The following is a 17,288-nucleotide window of genomic DNA, read 5'->3' on the forward strand; positions in this document are numbered from 1 at the left end:
CAAACCAGGAAAGAGGATGAACCGTAGATAAGGACCTATTTCCCACATAGACTTTTCTCTTTAGCCTAGGAGAGGACTGCAAATTACAAGTGAAGCGGCAGGAGGAAGAATCTAATATCTAGAAATTATCTTAATAAATTAAATCCCTAAATAAGGAAAGCTGATTCAGGGCACAGCTGAACTGTGACTGGAATTAAACATTGGGGGAATGAAAAAAGAGGAGGTAAAGTATCTCCATCATTTGAAAACGATTATGTGGTGGCATCAAAAAAAGAGAGAAATAAAATCAATGCAATTAAATAAAGCTGTCCCATCTAAACACAGCAATGGGGAGAGCAGGAAAGATAGTGGGATGAAATATATCTTCCTCAAACCAGTGAGTTTTATTAGTTCTCTAGCATTAAACAAGTTGCTGCTGAAGGAGAGCCTGCACAGGAGGTTTTATGGGAGGAATGGCTAGGGAAAGCCCACATGAAGGCAAAGTCTAGCAGGGAACAAAGCCAGCCGAGGTATTTCAGGATTTATTTACAAGCTCTAGGAAGATGAGCTTAGCATTGCCTTTCAGGGAAACAGCGAAGAAATTAAAGGTTAAATCAATGTGTACAAAACCTCCTGTGTACATCAGGAGCTCTGTTACCTACTGAGCAAGTTTAAACCTGTAACAACCTCAGCAAACCCTCTCCTGGTTCCAGGAACGGAGCTGGGCCAGCCAGTCCCTGACAGCACCATTCAGTGGCACATTTTAGGTTTCAGGGGAGGCAGGACCCTCCTTATCCTCAGCAGCACGTGGCAGAGGGCTGCTCGCTCCCATGGCCACTCAGATGGGGCTGCCTAGAGAAGAGAAGACTGAAGACGAGCACCAGGGGTCTTCCTACCAACGTGGTTTAATGCAAAAAGGAAGGATACCAGATTGTGCCAAGTCCTCAAGAGACCCAAAACAGCGGGTTTAGGCTGCAGGAAGAAGGGGTTCATCTGAGATAGCTATGACTAGAGCAGGGTCCCCAAGGATGCAGCGCAGGATCCATCACTGGAAATTTTTAGGAGCAGATTGGATGCACATGGCATCCATCCCCAGTGCAGCCCAGTAGGTGCAGAAGGGCGGGACTCGCAGACCCTAAGCCCTCCTCCCCTCTTTACCCACCTCCTGAGAGGTGCCTCGGGGCAGTAGGCTCGGAAATCCTGCCTGGTCGCGGCAGAGCAGGGTCACAAGGATGCCAGTCCCAGCCCCGGGGTGCAGCAGCTGTGCTGACACCTGAGCATCTGCCGGCAATCGGAACTGCTGCTCCTCGACACAGTCCTTCTGCTGGATGTCCTCCAGCAAGGAAACACCGTGAAAACCTACCTACAAACAGGGCAGCAGAGTTGCATCTCAATCTAAATGGGTTGGGTTTTTTCTCTTCTAAATAAACTGCTTTAAATACCTACTTCAGAGAACCTGGACAGAGTGGGGTAGCTTTCCTCTTACTATCTAAATAAGGCCTCTAACAATGTTATCACTTTCCAAAACACATCTGTCCCGCAGCTCCTAGCCCAGACAATTGGCAGGTAACCAGTTAATAAATGTCTTCGCCAGACTGTTGAATAGGCTGGCCCCAGCTCAAGAGTGATGTCAGGGCCATTCAATGCACTATAACTGGAAAAACCTGGGGAAAGCAATCCCATGTTTTTTAATAAATAAAAGTGCATTAGCAGTGTCCTGCCTTTATTCACCACGGTGTGTACCTTGTTCAGTAGCAAAGCGGATTTTATTTTTTTTCTGCTGCCACTAGTACAGTGATTTCTACTTGGGATTTGATGCCACTTTCCAGATGTGTCTCAGGCCAGGAAGTCAGCAATCAGCCTGGATAAAGCCTCTGGGATTTGCTGCAGATCATCTTCTGACACACACATCCTTCCTGCACCCTCTCTTATGATATTGGGGCACACCCCTTGTGCCCAAAAATAAAATAAAACAACCCAGAGCCAAGCAGAAGCCCCTGATTAGGATGCTTTGATCACTTTCATATTCAATCTGTAGGAATATTTCTAATTAATTCAGTCCATCAAAACCCCAGAGGCAGCATTTGCGGGATCTTTACAACAACAGAGCAGAGCGTCTATATACATAAATCACTTCAACAATTGCAGGTTCCCTGTCTGCTGGAGCAGCTCCAGGCAAAGCTCATCTCCCACAGCCCCTCACCACTGGCACCCACAGGAGAGCATCAGCTCCCCGGCTCGGCCATAGAACATTGGAAGAGGATGAATCCTCCAAAGCACTTGCCCTTGGAGGAATAAATGAAGATGATAAATGAATTTTCTGGGCTCTGTGTGAGCAGCTTCGGGAAGCTAAAACCCAAGCGAGTGACATGAAGGATGTGGTTTGCATGGAAAATAATGCCAAGCAGAAGCACCCTGACAGCAACATGCCTTTCAAACCTCCCTGCATCCCTGAGAAATGAGCTACCCAGATTTCCCAGCCTGAGGAGAGGGGTTTAGCCCCACACAGCCAAGCTCCACGCTAACCCCAGCCACGTGGTACCATCTGCCGCAGGGCAGGGGAATCCCAGCCCAAGGGGACACAATTACTGAATTACCAACAAGATAATTTATTTTTTCCCCCACCAGGCATTTAAGAGTCTGTTGTTGGGCGCCTTTTGCTCACGTTGTGATTCCTTTCATCTCCCCATCAAAGCACAACCAAATTAACACCAGCCCTCCTCCCAGTGATCCCCCCCCTCCACGAGCTCCCAGAGCCGCTCTGCTTTAACAGGGCACCTGGGAGCCACTGCCAAAACAGGAAAGCAGGCGCCTAATTGAAAGGGAGTATTTGGGAGTCACCCTACACAAAAATTAGCAGAGATATGCTAGGAAAATAAAAGAGTGGGCATTAACGGACGGCTTATCTTCTTTTTTCCGTGACTCCAATGCTCAGGACATGAAAAGGCCAAAAAGTTTCACGTACTGTTCTGAGGAGCTGGTCAGGGAGAAGAGCATCCTCTCCTCTACTTTCACTGCTCCTCCCAAAATAATTCAGGCTGATTTTGAGGCATGGGCCTCCATCATTAAAATGCAGACATACACAAGCCAAAACAACCCTGCACTGCCACTATGAAAATTTGTAGCAAGTGCTGGGTCTTGGTTATGTGTTGAGAAGTGGAGCGCTGACCAATTTCAACTCACTTGTGTTAGGTTTGCTGAAAACACTAACTTGTGCCTAGGGAGAATGGGAATAAGGATGTCTTCTGTCTGAAGGAAGAAGCACAGGGGTCTCTGTTTCTGGAGGAGGGACTGAATTTTAAGGTGAGCAGACAGAGACAGCTCAAGGAGGCTGGTTTTCAGACAAAACAGGGAGCCCCTCTCCTTGCTACCCACCCTTGGCAGAGATCCCAGCCTGGGACTGTGACCAAACCCCAGGGGAAGTGCCAGCTGGAGCCAAGGGAGGATTTAGGATTAACTCCAAAAATCAGCAAGTCCCACCCCACCCTGCAGGCATCTTGTGGAAAGGAGCAAAAGCCCTGGGGGCCAGGCAGAGGGACAGGGTAGCCTGGTAGCAAGCAGGCTGGCAGGCCCAGAGGGTCAGCAGCATCTGGACAAGTGACCCAGAGCACTCCCTGTCTGCTGGAGCCGCTCAGCTCCTCCAGTCCCAGCTCCGGGCTGCGGGAGGCTGGCTGGCTCCTGGAGCAGGACTGAGCCACAGCAAGAGAGAGGAAAAAAAAGGAGAAAGAGCAGCAGGAAGCCCTGCTGAGAAGCCCCCTTTTGTGTAAACATGCTCCGTCGTCAGACTAAAAATAAAGGCAAACCACAGGAAGGGAGTGAGTGCTTGGACAATATCCGATTTGGTGTGTGCCTGGGTGTGAGCTGCGGGAACGGGGAGAAGAGCAGGGGACTCCACCCAGCGCAACCACACAAAGGCAGCCGGTTAAGACCTTCAAGATGGACAGGCATTCCTGGAAATTATTTAAATTCAAGTAACTGCTGCTTGGCAGATGTGCAGCCCTTTGGTATGTGCGCAGCACTTGGAAATGTTAAGTGAGGGAAAAGGCTGCCATGGCAGCAGCAGCAAAGGCAGAAGGACTGCGCAAGGCCCATTTTACAGGGTCAAAGACTGAGACCCAAGGCTGTGAACTGAAACCCCATAAACCTGCCGTAAAACAAGGACACGACTCAGACAAGCTGTCAGCTACAATCCAGCTCACAGGTCCAGCCCCCAAAACCACCTCTCCCTGCATGCTGCCTTTGCCTCTCAGTCCCTGCTGCAGCCACAGAACCAAACTGAAAACAACTGCACGCTCCGGAGGGCTGTGGGGAGCCCATCAGTGGAACGCCCACCCCAAAGGGGTCTCAAATGCTTCCCCCGGTGCTGTGCTTTGATGCACTGCACCCTGCCACTGTCATCATCTGGCTCTGGAGCTTGGAGCTTCACCACCACCTGCGTGTCCCACCCGCAGGCTCCTTGCAGGAGGGATGCTTTGCTAGTGGGTGCAGTCCCAAGAGACAGGCATCCATTCACCCGTGCGGCGCAGAAAGCGTGCAACACAGCGTGAGGAGGCTCATCAGAGCCCAGCGCTCACCCTTGGTGCTGACACACCACTCAGAGGCCTTCTGGGGAAATGCAGGACTTGGGAGGATCCCCCCGCCCAGCCTGGAGGGAAACGGCACGCCCGTGAAAGCAGAGAAACGCACAGCTCTCCCTGGCCAGCAGGTCCCACCCGGGGGCAGCGCTGCTCTGGGGCACTGGCCTTTGGGGCTTGCATCCGGCCACCGTCGGCCCGATGTCCCTCCATCCACTGGAAGCCCTCCTCTCCTCAGTCAGCCACGGCTAAACTGCAGCATCTGCGAGGCTCAGCTGCCTCATTTCCCTTCCTTTCTCTATTTTCTGTCAGAAGAAAATGACAGTGCTTGGCAGTGGAGGAAATCAAAGACAACTACATTGGCCTCCACCTGGGCATGTTTCCTGCTGACGTTTGGATTCCTCTAATTCGTGCCTCCTGGTCCTGTGTTCACTTTCCTACCACCAGGTCTCACCTCGAGTCTTCGTTTTTCTCTACTATTAGAAAGGTCTACTACGAGCGCAACAAAAATACAGCACACACACACACACACACGGCCCCATTTCCTTTAGAAAAAAACTTCCTGTGAAACGCAGCTGTTTGGAGCAGGTCACTGGTTTGCTTTCTCTGCAAAACACGCCACAGCAACACAACTGTCCTTGCTTCATTCTCATTTACAAGGATCTGCTGAAACTTTCACAGGCTCTCATTTGGGGCATTTCTTACATGCTAAATATAAAGAGCAAATGCCTTTCCATAAAGCTCTGTCTGACAGGGGAGCAGCTGCTTCTGTCCCCGTGCCACCGTCCTCGCACACCACACTGGCAGCACAAAGTGAAACAGCAGCATGAATGACCCTTATCAGTGTTACAACTACCCACATGACACCTCCTGCCACCCAGCCCAGCAGCTGACCACAGCTGTCAATGAAAACTGAAGATCTTTCCTCAAACTCACTTTAGCAGGTCACTTGCAACCCCCCAAGGTGCTGCTGGACACAGAGGAAGCCAAGAAAAAGGTGACACCTTCTGTTTACTCAGCTAATTACACTTCATTATTGCTGGAGTGGCCGCTGTGGCGTCCGGAGATGTGTTTCCCAGCAAACAGACAGAGGGAAGGGAACAGGACTTGAGGTGTGAGCAGGGCTGCAGGTGGGAGCTCTGAACCTCCACCTTGCCTGAGCTGAAGCTGTCACTGCAGGCTGAACTCAGTCTGGGGAAAGTTAGTGGGAGAAGTCCCACTCGTGGCTCCTTGAAACCCCAGCAGTGACCTGCCCTCACCCAGCTCCCTCCTCAGGTGCCCAGCACAGCCCTGGGCAGCAGATCCAGCAGAGTGGATGGCACAGCTCAGCACAGCCAGGGTCTACGTGGTCTCTGGGACAAGATCTCCATAACCCAAAGACACAATCCTCCATTTTCATGGGCACAATGCTTAATGCCGAGTTAGGCAGCAGAAGGCTGCAAAGAACACTGCAAACACAGATGCTCTCTGTTGTTAGAAAAATTCCAAGTGAAACATAACAAGAGCACAAATTGAGAGCTCAATCCCTGGGCTTAAACACCTAAATCAATAAGGCATCTTCAATCATGCTCTGGAAACACTCCTTGCAAAATTATGTGTTGTCTCTAAAAGATCAGGAGAGACATCTGGAAGCTCTGGACTCTACCTCTGCCCAAGTGCGTGTCACTTTACCATCACACCTAAGGAGAAAACCCCAGGGAATTAATGAAAACCCCAGGGAATTAATGCCTCCTGACCCCAAAGCAATGAAACCCCGGTTTTACCTGGATCAAGGTGTGTAAAGGACCCAATGACAAAGTCCAGTGTTGAGACAGCCAGCAGGAAGAGCAGCAGGAGCTGGAGCCTGATGATCCACTTCACCCCAGCCAGGTTGATCCCCAGCAGGCCGAGAAGTACAGCCAGGGAGATGCCACGCACTGCCCAGATGTTGCTGAGGCTCAGGACATCTGCAATGGACTCTGCAAATCCGGTGATGTACATGGCACCTGCAACACACTGAGGAACACAGCTCTGTCAGTGCCCCACAGGAGAAAAAGGGATCCCCAGCCCCAGCCCCCATGCCGGGCTGTGGGGACCTGTGTTCAGACAGACAGACATTTGTGTCACAGTACAACCTCTAATGTTACTCTGGCCTGCAGGGACTGAACCTTATTGCTGTAAAACAGCACACTGTCAAGGCAGCAGAGCTGCTGCCCGGGCAAACAGGGAAGGCTGGGTGCTAGGGCTGGCAGCCCAGCAACGTTCCACTGTAACACCTACCCTCTATTAACACTCCAGGAGAAACCACACCGGCTTCTCTGAGAGAGAAAAGGATGAGTCAACTTCTATGTTTCTTCCCTTCTCCTGTTTCTCTGGAGGAAAGGGTCCCAGTTCAACACCTGCCTGAAGAACAGCAGTTTGTTTCCCCCTTCACTACCTCCCAGGGGTTATTTTTAACTCGGTGTTTAGTTTGGATGCAAACTCTGACGTTTCACCAGCTCCCTATCTTGCTGGAATGGAGCCTGCACTTTGGAGGAGAGCACATTGTGTGAGCCGTGCCCCCCTGAGCTCTCAGGAACACTGCCTCTTTGCCTTGCAGCAGGACAGGGCACACGCTCTGCTCCGGGTGGCAGAACAGGACACCTGCAGCACGGCTCAAACCCCACTGCAGGGCAACAATCCCAAAAACCAGGACGTTTCCCTGCAGAAATTCCCACTTGCTGATATCTCAGCAACAACCCTTTCCAGTGCATGGCACCCCGGAAAACCAGGTTAGGGCAGACAGCTGCATTTGATATGGCTGTGTGATCTCAGGTCCTGCAACCCCACCATCCCTGTCCACAGAGGAGGGATGTGCAGCTCCCGCACGAGTGGAAGGGAGAAAACCCCACCCAAGACAGCAAGAGCAGAGCAGAGCCTTCATTCACTGCAGATGCCCCACCTTGGACAGACCCAGCACTGATCCTCTGAGGGCGTTCAGGACAACCTGGCTCATGCCCGCGAGCTGCAGGATTTGTGTGGTTTTCAGCAACGTTCATGGCATTCACCTGTTTAGACTCAGACACCTACAACTTGGAGATCCTGGAGGATTCCCTTCCATCACAGGCAGACACCTAGATCAGGGGAACTACAGCGAGAGTCTTTCTCTGCAGCATGTGGCCAGTCATTCCTCACTTGCCCCAGTCAGAGCAGGGAATAGGGAATACCCCATTTCTGGCAGTAGTTGCCTTATGACACAGCTTACAGCGCTCCCTGAGCATCCTGTAGCAGGGGATCAGCCTGCAGCTGGTGCAGAGCACATTGGGCAGAAAGCACAACTGAGAAGGGAAAGGCATCAGCAGCTTTCAGGAGCAGGCAAAGAGATTTTAAGTGAGTTGCCAGCTCCCAGCCTGCAGCCCCTGTGCACATAGGATGCCAAGCCTGGGGCCAGGGCTGCTGCAGCCCAGCTTTTACAACCCTCAGGACAGGCTGCAACCTGATTGCTTTCCCAGACAGGGTCCTCTCAGAGAGCAAGAGTGGAAAATATGACAGGAAGGATTCTCATGTGTGGCCCATTTCCATATCTTGGCTTGTAACTGGGTTCAGTTTGTATTTTATGGACACTTGCTTTTAATCTGGAGTGAAAGGAGAAGAGGGGATTATTTTTGGTTTGGGGGCTGTTAAGGGGTTTTGGAGATTGCTGTAAGCAGTCTGTTAAAAACAAACCTCCATAAAAATGCTTCTCTGCTCACCACATTTTATACTATTCATAACATCTTTATGGGAGGAGAGGGTTAAGTTACTGCAGGTTTAAGTGATTATTTTCCATTCTTTATGCATGTGTATTTTTGTGCTTCACCACCACAAACAGCTCCTTAGGATCTTTCAGAAAACCCAGAACTATGACTTTGGCTCACAAGAATTCAGTTAGCTGTGGCCCTTACCCCTGCCCAGCTCTCCTCCCACACCAGCTCCACTTCTGCTGGCTCCCACAGAGAAGCAGCCAAGGCTTGCCCGATCCCTAAGGGCATGTGGAGCACGCCAAGGCCAACCTGCCAGTCCACAGCCACTCACTGAGCTTGGCTTGGCCACCCTGACCTCTCCTGCTTCATTTAATTTCAGTCTCTTGCCAGCAAGGGCATGTCCTGGCAATGGGGGTAATTTGGGATGGGAAGACATGTCCTGCATGGCTTGTCCAGACACTCAGCTCCTCCACCAGAGTGACCCATGCAGAGGCTTGCTCCTGGGGAGCAGCGTGGTGCTCTCCCATGTTGTTCAGCACAGTGGAGCATTACTCAGATTTTACCTGAAACACTACTTTCTGCAGCAGGACAGCACAAGATTAATATCTGCATTGCAAAGCTTCCAAATTTTCTTTAAATAACTTTTTAAAATTACCTGGCCAAAAATGTAAAGGAGGCCAATGGTGCCCCCTACTCGACCCCCAAGAACAGTAGAAATCATGGAGTAGACTCCTCCACTTCCAATGCTGCACTTCTCACACACCCCAATTCCAGACAAGACTGTCACCAGGGCAACCAGAATGACAAAGGACACCAGAAACATGCCCATTACAATGCCAGTGTTTCCCTGGAATGAAAAAAAAATAATCAAATTAAGATTAATTCACACCAATCTGCTGGGACAGAAAAAGGACCTACCCACTTCTAGTCACTAGTGATCTATGAATCTGGAGTCATTACAGATTAAAAGAAACACACAGAAACACCCCTACTTGTCTAATTAACGTAATTGATTGCCAAATTAACAGCCTTTATTAGCACCTCTTTGATGAGAACCTGTCTTGTCCTTGAGCCTGGGGCTGGGCAGATCTTTGCATGAGCAGGTTGTGCTCTGTCAATGGGCTCCTCCATGAATCACTGATTTTGTCCTCTGGTTTAAAAGGAATGAGGTCAAACAATGATTCAGCCACCGCAGTCAGGGGATCACTGCCTGTCTGCACGGTTTAGAATGACATGCTTAAAAAAAAACCAAAACACTTTCATAACAAAGAGTAGTTTCAAAATTGAACCCCTGGGATTTGCAACAACTGATTTATTAACAGCATCAAGCTTGCATTTTAATTTTTCAGAACATTTACCTTTGAAAGCTCTGATCCTTCCAAACAATGAGATCCCAAAGAACAAAACCCCAAAGGCAACACAGCGTGGAAGATAAATAACACTCTCATAAAGCAGCGTGCGCCAGCCCTGATCTGCGGGGCGTACGCAGAGAGGCAGGTGGCTCTCGCCCTGCCAGGACTCGGGGGAGTTTTCTGCAGAGGATTCAGCCCCGTGGAAAAAAAAAAACCCTTCCTGCTTGGGGTAGAGGGAGGGCCCCAGGAGGAGCTGCTGCACCCGCCACGGTCTCGCTATGGGGTGAAGAGCAAAAGCCTCTGAACAAACACAGCTGCAGGTCCCCTTTGGCAGCTTTAAATGCCAGCACGACCCCTTTTTTGGGGGGTTCAGTTTGCCATTTATGGTTGGAGTTTCAGAAAGAGAAGGTGCTTAGTACCTCCAAAATAATTTAAGAACTCTTCTGAGCTCAGGACCTTCCCACTCTCTTGCACATGGCTGTAATTTATTTTCCAGGGTCAGGAGTTTTCCCTTGGGCTCCAGCCCACCTTCCCCTGCTGACAAATCGCTCAGGCCGGTGCACAGCAATCAGAAATCTCCTCTAGTGCCCAGTGCTTCGTTAACATCTGGCTTCCCTTCCTTTTACTCATATTCCAGGCCATGCCCATATCCCCTCTTTCCAACCTTGCTCCAGCAATGCTCACCTCTGAGGTCATGCTAGCCGTGATGGGGTTTTTATCACCAGCACTAAAAGGCTGCTTCCCTGCTCTGGGGTTGGTTGAAATCCCAGATTTTTTTCCTTTTCTCTTTTTTGTGTAAAAACAAAAACATATCCAGGATGTTGCTATCATCATAAAATCCTATTTTGGTTCAGCATCCTGCTGCCTTTGACAGGGGTGTTATCTGGTCAGTGGGGAACAGAGCCAAGGCTTGCTATAAACACAGCTGTGGTTGGGTCAGCACCACAGCCCACTCCAACCCCATACTTCTTTTTAAAAGGACAATTGTTCTTTTTCTTCAGCTGCTTACCCCAGGTTAAATGGTTAATAAACATGATATGCTTCAGTTAAAAAAAAAAAAAACAACAGACATATGCAAACATTCACTTAGCCTTGGGCTTTTCCAGAAACGTGGTACCAGACTATGGCAGCAGTTAATGGGCAATCCAACAGAAAAAAGGGTTAACACTAAGACCGAGGGGGAATGCAGGACTCACAGCAACAATAGCAAGCAGAGAAAGTGGGAAGAAAAAGCCACCATTAAACACTGATGCTTATTTATGCATGCGTGCTGGAAGGGGTTCGTGCAGCAGCAATCCCTGTTGAACATTTCAGCAAGATTAGGTCCCCTGGAACTGCAAAGCTTCACCAGCCCCAGCTCCAGCTCTGGAAATTTATAGCAAAAGCCTGACTCTGGGAATAGCTTGACATATGACTGTCCTCTGCCAGGGGATCTCTCTGCCAGCCCCGACTTCTCCTCCCTTCCCTTTCATGCTAGCTTCCAGCTGGTTCCGTTTTTCTTTTATTTACTGGCTTTATTTATATTTGTGTTTGCTCCAGCAGTAACTTGCTTTCAAAGGAGATGTGGAGGAAATAAAATCAGAAGGAAAAGGAAGCTAGAAAATCACCCCAACTTCTCCATTGCAACAAATGCAGCTCCCCTCAACACCTCCAGCAAAGCAATTTTCAGTGCAGAGTGCAAGCATCTTCCTGCTCCTTTTGGAAGGTGTCCACCATGCCTGTGACAAGAACTCTGCCTGAAGCTCAAATCCCGTCCATCCCTGGGGAAGCATTCCTTCTTCCAAGGGGAAATTTTGCGGCAAAACACGTTTTGCATCAGGAGGGGACAGTATTCCAGGCTCTGACCCTCAGTGAGATACTACTATGGACCCAGCAGTGGAAGATCCTTTCATGGCAATGACAATTTCACCTGACTGAGGATTTCCCATTCAAAAAATCAGGGACTCCAACACTGGTATGTTTGGAAGAAACCTCCTTCAGTGGTGTTGAGAAGATGGACAAGTAGCTGTAACTTTACCTGAAAAGTGGTTGTTTTGCCTCAACAATACAACACAAGGGTGTCCCTGTTCATTGTCAAGGTTGGTTGTTGTGTTTGCCTTTCTCTCTCTGAAAGCTAAAAGAGGAAATCGCTCACAAAGACCACTTCAGCTACACATTTTAGTGGAACTTTTTGAAAGGCTACAAATTACCAGAGGGCATGAGCAACATCTATAATGAAGAGCACAGAATCCAAAACGATTGGGTGGTGATGGAGATACAAGGTAAGGAGGGGCACCTATTCAAACATTCAGCCAAGTCAGCACTCACTCACCACAAGCCATCCTGTCCTCAGGAAAAGAACCACTCCAAAAATGTTGATCATGCAGGAGGTGAAGACCCCATCCCACGTTCCAAAAAGCACTGGCTCCCATACAAACAGCTGGATCTTCCACCAGGGCTCGGTCTGCGTTTGAGATACCTAGAGAAAAGCAAAGCCTGGGGTTTACCTCTCATGTTTTACAGGCAGGCTGCACAAGTGGTGCCACAGCCAGCCACCAGCAGTGGGATGGCCACCAACAGCTGCTAAGATACCCCTTTGCTGCAAATTGTCGCTAAAATGAAGGGCTGTCGGGCTGCTGGGATCCCTGGGCCCTGAAAGAGAGGGCTCCCTGCAATACCTTCTTTATATTCTTGTAGAATAAGCAGCAACAGACCACTACTCAGCCTCAGTGAATTAACTCCTATGCATAAACTAAAAACACCATTCAAGGGTCCTTCACAGAGCCTGCAGCTATACACTGTGCTTCTCCTCCTGTCCCTACCAAACACCCTGCCAAGCCAAGCAGGGTGGGTCCTCAGTGCACAGGAGAAGATCCTTAGGGGATATGACAAACTAGGCTGGACCACCTTGGACCAACAGAGTAGGTTAAGATGGTCTTCCCATCACAGTCATGTCTCATCAGGACCCTTTGTTTCTCCAGGAGACATGGGACTCTGGTACTTGGGGCACAGTGAGTTTCCAAAATTGCTGGAACCAAGATCTGAAACTCCAGGGAAACTGCCATTTTCCTATGGCAACTGCTGCCTCCTGCCCTCTGGAAATCAGTCTCCTCTTTCCCTTTCTAAGTCATACACCTCAGATTTACATAGCAAAATGAAGGGCAGTTTTGCTACTTCAGTCCTGTTCCCTTGTCACAGAGGTGACCAGGAGTGCAGAGACCATGGAGATGGAAATTTGGGAAAGGAAATGGCTCTCTGACATACCTGCTGTGCTTCCTCATGGAAGAGCTCTTGGACATATCCCTCACTTCGGGCACCATTCCGGCTGAACATCGTCTCCTCCACGGCACCTCCACCTGCCCAAAGCGCAGCTCTAACACAACCACAGGCAAAGGTGCTCTGAGTGGAAGGTCAGCTCGGTCAAATTGCTGCAGTGCTGAGTCCTCCGTGGTAGAAGATTCATGGTTTTATTCCAGCTTTACTGTGAAAGCAGGAAAGATGAAAGACATGACTGCTGCTTTCTCAGTCTGCCAAAGCACGAGGCCATTGCCCACACAGTCAACAGCAGCTCGTAGCAGATGCTGAACCAGAGTGACACCACAGCAAGAAGAGAGCAAGGCTCCCCCAGCACCCTCCCAAGCCCTGCCCCCAGCACAGACTCCACCATCAGCCACACATTTAACAGTCCTTGGTAACCTTTTCCAAATCTATCCCCAGCATCCTGTAGCACTGGTTCCACAGCTCCACAGTGTTGTCTGCAAAAGGCATTTCCTCTTTTGGTTTTAAATCTGGTGCCTGGTTATGTCATTGCATGCTCCTGTTCTCCAGTGACACAGGACACATGGATTATTCACTTCCCAGCACCACTCATCACTTCACAGCCTTGATCATGTGTCCTTCAGCTGTACCTTTTGCAGACTAGGGTCCTGCCAGTGTATTCAGTTACCCACAGTCTCCCACACCAGCTGTCAAGAGGGACCTTTTGCCTATTCCTCAGTACAGTACACCATGCCTAGGTAAGAGGGCTGCAGCCAGAGGGGAGCAAGACTTGCTCCACAAATGTGGAGAGGGCAGTTTGTCTGGATCATTGGCTCTCAAGGGACTGGTAATTTGCTGGCCAGCTGAGCCCACATGTTTACAAGGGTCAACCGTGATCGCACAAGGCTTGTACCAATGGCTGGACACCTTACCTGAGACCAGAGACCAAATTAATCGCAGGCACAGGGCAGGAATTTCTGACTCCTCAAGCCTACGAACTATGGAGGCACAGCAACCAACAGAAATGTGCTTTGCCCATTGCACAGGGACAGTGACATACAGAAACTACTTTGTGTCACTCAGGATTTCTGCACTAGGGTCTGAATGCCTTTCACTGTCCTGCCCTTTTTACTCTACTTTGAAATACCCAATAATAAATAACCAAAGCAGATGCTGCTCCACCATGGTGTTTCAGCTGCAGGAGGTCTCCTGCAGCTGGAGTACAATGGCCAGCACGGGAGGTTTTTCTTTGCCCTGCCCACATGGCCAGTTAAGCAGCACCAAAGCCATAAGAGTTCACTGATGCCCCACTGCTGCCTCCACTTTTCTTGAAGCAAATAACCCTTCATAATATCACAAATGGTTGCTCTTACAGGGAGACTGGGGCTTCAAGCGGGGCAAAAGCAGCAGGAGCAGATGAAGTCTAAAGAAACAAAGCTCATGTTTTTATTCAAATAGCCACAGTAATAAAAAGTGGAAGAAAATACACAACGTGAAACAAGATGACAATTGAATAGCCATACTCTCCAAAGAGTATTGTCCCAGTGCAGTCCTTCCTCAACAGAGACTTCACTCAGTAAAGCACTCACTGGGGTTATCCAAACTCCAGCCTGAAACAGCAGTCCCATCTGGATGTAGAAAAACAGGGAGGCTGCAGCCGTGTGGCCCCTGCTCTCCTAAACCACTCCACCAAGAGAGCCAGAAGGAGATGGCTCCAACCTCTTGCAGTAGCTCAGGGCTGAAGTGACTTGCTCAGTGTGTCTGGTGTGTAACATTACATGGATAGGTTTGATGCACCCACATCACCCATCTGGAACTTGCAAGATGCAGAAAGAAGGGCTGCACACATGGATTTTAGACCTGAAGCACACCTGAATGTTAGAAATGTTACCCACCTAGACATTTAAATCCCCTTATCTCTCCATTTCCTTCCTTTTTCTCTGCTTTAAAACCCTTCTCCTGCCCTGTCCTCCAGAGCCCTTTCTGCTCAGCTACTGTTCACCTTGGTGTAAGATCTTCCTCCTCCACAATCACAGGAAATTGCCTCTGCACTACAGCTCCTCTGTGGCATTCCCAACTGCCTAAAATCTTATTACCCAATTCTGTAATTATTTACATCCCACCACAACTCATGGACCCGTTGGTCCCTACAAGGCAGCCAAAGCAAACAAAGGAGGAGGTGTAAAGCACAGAAGATGGAGCTGAAAAACGTGCCAGGGGGGCTGCTGCACACACAGCTGCATCCCAAACCAAGGACATGCAAGTATTTCTGCAGTTTAGGGTCTGCAAGTGGAAAGTCCCTGGGGCAGGAGCCCTCCTCTTGTCCCAGGCAGCACTCTATCAGCACGGGGGTATTTTTGGGCGCTATTTCATATCTAGGTCACCAATCCTGAGGAAGCTTTTTCTGCTATACACACCAGTGGGATAAACAAACAAAACAGGCACAATTTTCCTCTAATATAAGTGAGCCTCTAACTTGAAAGTAAATTGATGTTATTTTTCCTAAAGTTTCTGCCAAATACACTAACCAGCCTATAAATTAAAGAACGTCTGTTTTAATCTTTCCAAACCATTTAGCACTCGAGAGAGCAGAAGAGCATTAGCAAACCTCGCAGAAACATTAAAAATGCTCATCTCCTTTTCCTGCAACACTTCTATATTTAATTGCAAAACCAGATTCCAATAGATTAAATTTCTGTGCCCTCCATATCCTTTCAAAGCACTATTTTATTAATCATCACATTAAAGCTACTTCTGAGCTAAGCGTCGCTGCTCTGAGCTACTCAACAGCTGGCTGATTTTGAAGAGGAAAGGTTAACGCCTTCCCAAGCACAACTGCGTGTGGTCCCACGACCTCCGAAGCCTCCGTCCTCTCCAGAGGAGGTGCTTCCAAAGCCTCCCTCCCCCAAGGGACACAGCAGCCAACAGCATTTTAGTTTTAATGAATCCCTTCAACTCCTCTCCGGGTCAAGTTCTTAAAAACACCTAATTTAGGCGACTTTTAGGAAAGCGGAATTAAAGGGAAATGAAGCAGCCATCAGTGCAACAAAGGTAATACCACACAGGGCAGCGCTTGGCTATTCCCAGTTACTCATTTACTGCACCAGCCAGGACAATTACCCAGCTCGTTTTGTTTTCACACATCTCCGTAGTGCAACGAAGGCTGCGGAACACCAGACGCAGGAAACGAGCTCGGGCTTTCCCCAGCAGCTTCAATTTCCCGGTGTGGCCGGAGAGCTTCGGTTTGGCAGAGGCCACGGCGCTGCCAACACCTTCGTGCCGCGGGCTGCGGCCACGGCCACGCCGGGCTGCCCACCCCTGCCCGGGCAGCGCTCCGACTTACCCGTTCCCTCTTTCCTCTGCTTGTTTTTTCCTTCTGTTAATTCATTTTTTTCTCTAATTTTTTCCATTTCCCCCCTTTTTTCTTTTTGTTTTCCTGGTTTTTTTCCCTCTTTATTTCCTTTTTTTTCTGGTTTTCTTTTGCCCTTTTTTTTTTTTAACTTCCTTCCCATGCCCTTTTTTATTTACCTTTTTTTCTTTTACCTTTTGGGGGGGGGCCCTCTTTTGTACCTTTCTCCCCCCACCACCATTGTTTTCATTTTTTAGCTTTCCTCTCCTGCGTTTACCTCCCTCCCTCCGCCGCCTCCGCCCCGACCGAGCCGCCGCAACGCCGGAGGGAGCAGCGGGCAAAGCCAAGCCGAGCCCGGCGCCACCTGCGCGGTGTCCGGGCGGCCCCCGCCGCTCAGCCTGGTCCCTCATCCCGGCTCGGGGGTGTCCCCGCGGTGTCGACCCCACTCACCTGGCGGCTCCCGGGCCCTCCCTCCCTCCTTCCCTCCTTCCCGCCGGCTCCCGCGGCGCCGCCTCCCGCCGGGGCGGCCCCGGGCGCTGCCACGTCTGCCCGGGCACGGCGCCCGCCCCCGCAGCGGCATCTGCATCTGCCCGGCTCGGGCCGGTCCCACCCGTGCCCGGGACACGCCGGTTCCCGCAGCGCCGAGACCCCGCAGCGCCGAGCGTGGGAAACCGAGATCATGAGGGGTTGGGAGCAGATTGCCACTAAATCTGCAGTTCTCGGGAGTCTGACAAAGTAAGTGAATAAATAAGCAAATTCTCAGCTGCTCGAGGAAACGCTGGCCATGGGGAAAGGGGGCTCTGATTCCACACAGGAGCGGCTGCAGCGACGTTTCAGTAGAACTCGATCCAGTCTGACTTCCCAGCCCTGGGCTTCCAAGAAATCCTGTGACCCTGCACAGGCAAAGCTCCATCTGAATTAAAGACACGAGTTTTTGATAGTCTCAATATAAAGAGGATCAAATCTAGAGCCAGTCACCCTTCCTTAGAGCTCACATGTATTTAATTTACTTCCAAAATGAGTTAGAGCCGTTTTCATTTTCAAAAAGGATCCATACAAGACATCCATGTAATCCAATGAACCTGTTTTGATTTTC

The 17,288-nt window shown here is 49.8% G+C and overlaps 1 protein-coding gene across 1 annotated transcript in view; it reads right to left on the minus strand.

The window, feature by feature from the left end:
- Positions 1 to 16,690, minus strand: part of SLC12A8 (solute carrier family 12 member 8) — a 50,060-nt gene extending 33,370 nt beyond the window's left edge. The window contains exons 1-5 of the mRNA XM_048310145.1: positions 16,643 to 16,690; positions 12,850 to 13,066; positions 11,918 to 12,064; positions 8,910 to 9,101; positions 6,317 to 6,548 (exon numbers count right to left, since the gene is read on the minus strand). Of these exons, the coding sequence (XP_048166102.1) occupies positions 6,317 to 6,548; positions 8,910 to 9,101; positions 11,918 to 12,064; positions 12,850 to 12,918 (640 nt within the window). The 5' untranslated portion in view covers positions 12,919 to 13,066; positions 16,643 to 16,690. The remainder of the gene's footprint in view (positions 1 to 6,316; positions 6,549 to 8,909; positions 9,102 to 11,917; positions 12,065 to 12,849; positions 13,067 to 16,642) is intronic.
- Between the last annotated feature and the right edge of the window lie 598 nt (positions 16,691 to 17,288).

This window comes from Corvus hawaiiensis, chromosome 7 (assembly GCF_020740725.1).
Source record: "Corvus hawaiiensis isolate bCorHaw1 chromosome 7, bCorHaw1.pri.cur, whole genome shotgun sequence".
NCBI lineage: Eukaryota > Metazoa > Chordata > Aves > Passeriformes > Corvidae > Corvus > Corvus hawaiiensis.